The 8,608-nt window shown below is 28.1% G+C and overlaps 1 protein-coding gene across 1 annotated transcript; it reads right to left on the bottom strand.

The window, feature by feature from the left end:
* Positions 1–3,988: 3,988 nt before the first annotated feature.
* LOC122312575 lies at positions 3,989–4,679 on the bottom strand. Its single transcript, XM_043127218.1, has 3 exons — positions 4,625–4,679; positions 4,465–4,538; positions 3,989–4,330 (listed from the first exon to the last, which is right to left on the bottom strand). The coding sequence occupies exons 1-3, from the start codon at positions 4,677–4,679 to the stop codon at positions 3,989–3,991; spliced, it is 471 nt and encodes a 156-aa protein (XP_042983152.1).
* Positions 4,680–8,608: the final 3,929 nt, after the last annotated feature.

Below are 8,608 nucleotides of genomic sequence, written 5' to 3'. Positions count from 1 at the left end.
TATATATTATAATACAATATAATATATCATTATATTATATATTATAATATATCATTATAGTCTATAATACAATTATAATATATATTATAATATACTACAATATATTATCACTATAATATTATATACTATAATATAGTACATTAAAATTGGTAAAACCAGACCGAATAGGACCGAAAATTAGTAAAATTGGAGTACCGATTTAGGAGGGTAACCGGTGCGTAATCGTTTTTGAACAATGTAAAATTGGTGCATACCGATTCAAACCTAAATTTTGTTTAAAACTTGACCGAACCGGACTGGTTACACCTCTACTCCTAATTTTTAATATATGAAAAATTTTACTTATCATCCTTAATACTATATATTACACATAAATTTTTTTTATCTTTATTTTTTTTTTGCTTACTAATTAATGTGTGGTGAATGGATAACAAATAAAAGAAATCAATTGATTTAGAAAGAATAAAATTAAAATAAATATAATATTTAATGTAAGTAGATAATGAATAATAAAGCTCTTTTTTAGAATTGTTATTTTATTTTTCTTGTAGCCAACCCAATGTGGATGCAGGCCGCCACCAATGTTGAGAAGTCAAATATCTATAATCTATCTGTATGGATTTAACTAATTAATTGGTGGGAAGTCGCACAATCTGCATGTGTGAGCAAAGGATTGTTTCGAAATTTCTCAAAACTTATAAAACGGAAAGGAATGGCGTCACCATATATATATATATATATATTATAAAGACTTATTTATTTATTTAGTTGTAATATAAAAAGACTTGAACAAAACTATTCGAATGTTTGGACGAGTGTTTTAAATATCGTATCGTACCAGTCGATATGTCTGTTATATTCTATACCAACCACTGGTCCAGTATAGCTATTACATCTGTTTTGTGTCATTCTAAATATTGGTCATATCAGCCTATATATATTTTGGGCCGAACCAGCTTTTATTTTGGCATTTACTTTTTATTTATTTATTTATTCAAATTGCAATCTCATTTTTTAACTTTCAATTCAGACCAAACTATTTATAATATATATATGTATTTATATATAATTTATTCATATATAAACTATTATTTTAGAATATAATTTATATATATTATTTATTCATATATCGACTATTCTAAAATAGTATACGAAATGGTACCAGTACCGAAATATTTCATTTTAATACTTTGACCGATACGACTTCCAGTATGATATTCAAAACTTTGGTTTGGATAGATGCGTCTATGATTTGACAACAAATCTATTAGTTTTTATAGAAAAAATTATATACCAACTTGTCAATTATAACAATATTAACTTTTTATTAAAAAAAATAATGTTAAATATATTCTCGGATTTTGCAAATTTTCAGCATTCTTAGACCAAGCAAATTTTTCTTTAAATTTTAGCTAAAAGTCATAGTTCTTTAAATTTTATTCATTAATCCGGAATCTAGTATATTTTGCCCTTTATTATTTTTCTATTCTATTAAAATATTCTTTCACTGATTCCTTTATAATTTTTTCTCTCATTTTTCTTTACAATTTTAACTATTCATTATTTTTGTACTTTGAACTATAGCTATCTAGCGAATATTTTAAATAAAAATTTAAGTAATTTTTTTACAAGTACTATAATATTTTCAAAATTATTACGTTTTTAATAATAATATAAGTTTTTGTTAAAATTTGTATTTTTCTTGTAATATTTTGTAACGATTAAATTTTAAAAAATAGTAAGGAATTGAAATAAATAATTAAATTTTTAATAAAAGAATCTAGAAATATATAATTATTATGGAATTGAAATCACACAAAGCAGTGTGGGAATGTGTGTTTGCTAATAAAAATTAGTTAAAGCCTTGTTTGGTTACACAAAATATGTCAATATTATCTTATCAAATTATTATAATTCATTATTTTTCAAAATAAAAACATAATAACATTAAGAAATTATCTTTTAATAATATTTTATTTTACTTTCATCTCATCTTATCTATGTTATCAAATGGGAGAAATGTTTAGTAAAAATGACTTTATTTAATATTATTGAAAGATATAAAAATATGATCTATCTCACATTAACAAAAATAAAAATAAAAATTTTGATTTTTATGATATTGTTTATAGTTTGGAAGAAAGAGTAGGAATAATAAATATATAAATTTAGAATAAAAAAAAAAATGGAAAGAATGATTTGGAGGAACGGTGGCAATCCTAAAATCAAAAGTGGTGATGGTATGGATCAAGATGCGCCTTTTATCAACACAAATTCTCCCCATAAGGTTATTAATTTGCCCTTTTTTATTTTTTTCATTCAATTTTTTTTAACATTCTTAAAAATTTTTAAAAAATTTACAATATCATTAATAAACTTTTTTTTTATCACCATATATAAAATAGCATTTCCCTATCAATATTGGCTGTGTCTGGCGCTAGAGTACGTCGTTAGAAGAAACTTCTAAGTATACAAATCCTTTCTCAACCATGTTGACAAGTTAGATATATGTCTTTCTATATTTTGCCACTATTAAATTATATCTCAACTGGTGATAGCGATATAAAATATAAATGAATAAACGAGTTGGACTTGTACACTGAATGCCGTCTATGGTTTGGCTATGTATTTTCCATCAATATTGGACCATATCAAAATTAATGGAATCTTCATTTTAGACAAACTATTTGCAACTAAGAGTGTAAAAAAAAAAAAAAAAAAGAGAACCAGTAAACCAGTTTGGGTATGGTCTGGTACCGAGTTTGGTTCGGTCTAATACCGATTTTATTTTTCTTAAAATTGGTCAGGTTTTGATTTTTCTTTTTTTAAAACCAGACCGATTCATATATATATTTTAATTTTTTATATTGTATAGAAATTTTATATATAATATATAATTATATACAAAATAGTTTTGCATTATAAGATAAATTATTAATTAATATAATATTAAATTTTAAAATTTTATATCACTATAGTTTATTGTATTAATAGTTATACTAATATTATATACTATACAGTGCATATCAATGGTTATACTAATACCATATCACTATATATTATAATATACTATAATATATTATCACGATAATGTTATATATACTATAATATATAATATATTTTTGAATGGTTTTAAATTTTTTTTAGCTAAAATGAGATGAAATAATTTGTAAAAAAATGTGTTTTTGAATAGTAAGGTGAGATGAGATAGTTTTTAATTTTTGAGATTTGAAAAAGATGTAAGTCCTACAGATTTATAGAGAGCCAAATTGTGCATTGTTCATGTACTGTTCACATACTGTTTATATCAATTTTTTACTATTTATGCATGTTTACGGTCAATTTGTACTATTCATTACTGTTTATTTAAGTGGATATTTTTAAAATTTAAAAATAAAACATAGTGTGTTTAGATAGGAAAAACTATTGAACGGTATAGATGAGATGAAAACCATCTCATCTGTATTCGGTAACCATACTGGGCCTTAATTTCCTCAATGAAGAAGAAATCCTGAAGTACTAAATTAGACACCTTTGTATTATAAATTTTTGACGAAATCATTTATTAAGATAAAAAAAAAAATCTTTCTACCATCGTACCAATACTTGTTTATGAATGGGGAGCATGTGAGGATAGACTTTTTTTTAATTTTTTGGACAAGTAACAAGGCAAAGCAAAGTACATAAGAAGTCAACAAAAACTGAACCTATTACAAGTAAGGAGCTAGAAAAAGAAACAAGAAAATCGTAGACACTAGTTCCATTAAATACAATAGCCGAGGCCCACTGAAATATGGAATTAAAGAAGAAATATTTAAGTTCATCGACCAAGTATCCCTTATATATCTTCAAGGCATCGACCATTCCTCTCAATCCAAATACACCATACAAGGCATAAAGAGATCATAATCCAAACAGAAACAATTTGCACATTACTCCTTAAACCTCTCCAGCAAGCAAAAATGTTCACCACCCACCTAGGCATCACTTAAGCCAAATCACACCTATTGAACACTTTATACCATAACAACCTGGTCACATCACAATGTAATAATAAATGATCCACGGATTCACCAAATTTCTTGCATAAGAAACCCCAATTCAAAACAATTAATCCATGCTTCCTGAGATTATCCAAAGTTAAAATCTTCCCTAAAGAAGTAGACCAGCCAAAGAACGCAACCTTAGAAGGCACCTTACTCTTCCAAATATTCTTCCAAGGAAAAGAGTCAACCCCATTTGGCCTACACAATGTCTTATACCAAGAATGAATTGAAAACTTCTTGTTACCAGTAGGCATTCGGACCATCTTATCCCTCAACTTCCCAAGCTGAGTAACATACAATAAAGCAAACAATCCATAAATAGCTCCCATTTCCCAATCATTCACAGCTCTAGAGAATAGAACTCATCTATGACAATCCAAAAAGTTAGCCAAAGAAGCATCCGGGTTTTGAGAAATACGAAATAGATCTGGAACAACAGCACAAAGAGCCCTACCACCACACCACGAATCATACCAAAAACGAATTCTAGAACTGTCACCAACCACAAAAAATAACATGTTTAACAAAAGCATCCCAACCTCTTTTAATATGTTTCCACACCCCCACACCATAAGTACCTCTTGCCTCCTTCGAACTCCAACCCCCCCTCTCCCCCTCCCCAAGCACTCCCATATTTAGAATCAATCATAGCTCTCTACAAAGAATCATACTCTTGATGTTACCTCCATAACCACTTTCCTAGTAATGCTTTATTAAAAACACTCAACTTCCGAAACTCCAATGCACCACATGACAAAGGAGTATGAATCTTATCTCAACTAACCAAATGTGGATAGACTTTTTTGTGTGCATGTTGTAATTTTAGGTGTTTCATTTTTTATTACTTTATTTGTGGGCTGCCCATATGACATTGGCCCATGATCTCCTACTTATGCATTGAATTAATCTTGGATCTTATTTTAAAAGTTTAAAGAAGAAATCCTATAGTGTTAATATGAAATTTTATATGATACATGACAGCTAACTGCCTGAGGTCATTCATAATAGGCTATATCTACTGGCCTTTTGCAACCTAATGTCTTAGCCATTCATAGCAGTATGTCACTCTTATAAAACTTCCAACTCGTTAATCATTACAAGTTAGTTGCATATTTCTTAAGAAGATAAGCCAAATACGAAAATAGTAGAAAACTAAAAATAGTGAAGATGCTCCTAAACACAAGAATAAAGACCAATTGCATATTTCATTAAGCAGATTGCTAGGCTTGCTTCGTTTTGGATTGCTTCTTAGGTGCTCTAGCTGTCGAGCATCATGTGGGAAGGCACACTACATGCCCAATGTTTTAAAAGCTAAACCAGATGAATGAATTAGAAAGGCGGTTGGTTCAAACATCAGTTTAATAGGCTTAATAAAAAAAATATTTTTTTTGGAATAAAAAGAAAAAACTTACGTGAACTTACTTTTACACTAGTCAAATGCAAGACTCGTAAGGTATTTTGACAGAAACAAATTAACAAAAAAAAAAAAAGGTTTTTTGTATTCTGGAAAGATTCTTTGGTGTGACTGATAACTTTTATTGATCGTCATTCTATAATTGGTTTGGTACTGTGGATTTATACTGTTAATTAGTTTTTGTTAACTATTTAGGTTTATGTATGATTTGTTTGTTTGATTTTTAACAAGACACTTATTGCAAAATGGTTATAGAGGTACCATATGGAAGGGGAGTCCTTATGGAAGATTGTTATTGAGATCATGAAGTATGGGATTTTGCAAGATAGTTGGTGTTCTAATGAAGTGAGAAGTGTGCATGGTGTTGGTTTGTGAAAGAATATTAGAAAGGGATGGGAGGCTTTTGTTTGTTTTATTAGTTTTGCAGTTGGTGATGGATCTAAGGTCAGTTTTTGGCATGAATTTTGGTGTGGTGATTCAGCCCTTAAGACCATGTTTCCCTCTCTCTTTCTGTTGGCTCTTAATCAGGAGGTTTCGGTGTTTGAATTGCTAGATTGTTCTAGTAGTTCCCCACATTGGAATGTTTATTTCAGTAGAGCTACTCATGATTGCGAAATTGTTGTTATTTATGCTTTTACAGTTTATTGTATTCCTTGAATTTTGGTAATAATGTGGTGGACATGATGCTTTGGATGAAGACAAGGAGTATGAAGTTTACCATATGACCATTATACAAGGTTTTGTCAAGTCAAAAACATACTTTGTTCCCTTGGAAGTGTAACTGGAAAAGTAAGGTGCCGCCTAAGATTAATTTCTTTGGATGAACAAAATCTTTTGTGAAATTTTTTACCTTGGATAATTTGATAAAGGAGTTGTCTATTCGTAATGGATTGGTCTTATATGTGTAAGAAGAGTGGAGAGTTGATGGATCATCTTTTACTTCATTGTGAGATGACAATTATGTTATGGGTGGAGTTCTTTAATAGAACGAGCATTGTTTGGGTAATGTCCAATAGGGTGGTCAATTTTTTTGCATGTTGGCAAAGATGTAAGGCCAATTCACATATTGCCAATATATGGAGGATGATTCCTCTATTTTTCATGTGGTGTTTATGGATTCAAAGGAATGGTCGAAGTTGTGAAGATAAGGAGCATTCTCTGGATCTACTAAGAAGTTTCTTCTTCCATTCTTTATTTCATTGGGCATCCTCTTGTGTACTTAATGGAGCTTGCTTTAATGATTTTCTTCTATCACTTTCTAGCTCCCTATTTTGTAACTAGGTTTAGTGTTGCTTGCATGATATTTGAGAACACTAGTGCTCATAACCAGTTCAGGTATTTGTGAATTGAGAATCCAAAAAGAAAAAAGAAATTAGTAGATAAAGTATTAAGCTATTCAATGTTCCTTGCCAAATCTTAATTACTAAATATTCAATCCAATTCATTTAGGCATTTGATAGAAAATGTATACTTGCATAAACAAGCTCGGTATGCCATGAACATTTATATTCATTTATGGGTTATAACCATTTGTGTTTTGATTAGTTAATGATAAATTTAGTGATTTTAATTCTGTATTGCTGGTCATGATATAGTATGGGACCTTGATGAATGATTAAAGCAGTATGTGTAAGCTGGTACATAATTCTAATAAACTCTTGTGGATATAAGTCTTTGAAAATTGTTTTTGGGTCAACATTATTAAAGTTAAAAAGTTCTAAGTAGGGAAGAGGAGGAAGAGTGGTGTACTTTATCTCTAGGGTTGGCACGAGATGTTTTAGGTGGTGATGAGAGGGTCACTTGACTTCTTTCACTTCTTATCTTTATCTAATTTGGATTCAGAAAGCGTTTTATTTCACTTCATCTCATAATTATAATTTTTTCAAATTCTTACACAAAATATAATAAACAATTCAACATTTTTAAATTTTAAAATAAAAATAATATTATAATAATATTTTATTTAATTTTTATCTAAAATCATCTCATCTCATATCTAAATCCAAACTAACATACGAATGTGATATATATCTAAATCCAAACTAGCATACGAATGTAATATAGATGTAGATATAGAAAAAGGATTAATTGTCCAATTAATTTTTGTCATTTTCCTATTATTTTAAAAAGATTCTTAGATTTTTAATTTGTGAAAATCTACGGATTGATTTTGCAACTAACGAAATGATAGTTAGCATCACATTTGACAAACAATGGATAAATTAAAAATTAATTTTTAATTTTTTGTTTTTTTTAAGGGAAATGACTTTTTTATGGTTGTGATATATGATTGAAAAAGAACAACCCTTTTTATTGATAGTTGGCAAATATGAGCTGCGAAATGGGGGCCCTTGGTCAGATCTATATCCTAGAGAGAGAGAGGTATACTTGGACTACAAAAGTCAGCTTATAAATAAATAGAGAAATAATTTATACAGATTTTAAGTAAATAAATACTATACAAGTCTTTGTAAAAAAATAATCTCATTTTAAAAAGGCACAATAAAATTATTTTTCATCAGTAAGGCTTATTATTTTATAAAATATATGTTTATTGGAAATTTTTACGTAATATATATAAACAGATCTCTATCATGAGTTTTGTTATATATTAGTAAAATTATGCATTAATCTGTATATTAATATTGATTTCTTCATATTTAAAGTTTAAATTAACACTATTTTTAATAAAATTATTTTTTAACCAATTATAATAAATTGATACACATATTAATGCGTAATTATACTTACAACTAGATTTTTCCATCACCCACTCACTCTCTCAAGTTTTGCTCACGAAGTTTCCTGGTACTTACAAAATAGAGATGAAATGGCGAGCAGATAGCATAACCAAATATATGTACTATATACTATATATATAAGGAAAAATTTAGTTATAAGCATAACTATATATTATTATGCATATCAATTTAATATGATTGACTAAAAAATAAATTTTATTAAAATTAATATTAATTTAAATTTTAAATATAAAATAATCGATATTAATACGTAAATTAATTATTAATTTTAGTTTTAGTAAACAAAACTCTATCTATAACCGCGAATGTTACATAACCCGCTGACTTTTCATATTTCTCGTTTTAATCCCTCCGTTTTCCTTTCATTTGTTAGCACTTTACGTTTT

The sequence above is a fragment of the Carya illinoinensis genome, chromosome 6 (assembly GCF_018687715.1).
Source record: "Carya illinoinensis cultivar Pawnee chromosome 6, C.illinoinensisPawnee_v1, whole genome shotgun sequence".
Classification (NCBI taxonomy): domain Eukaryota; kingdom Viridiplantae; phylum Streptophyta; class Magnoliopsida; order Fagales; family Juglandaceae; genus Carya; species Carya illinoinensis.
Note: the sequence above shows the minus strand (reverse complement) of the source record. Positions and strands in the feature narration are given on the sequence as shown.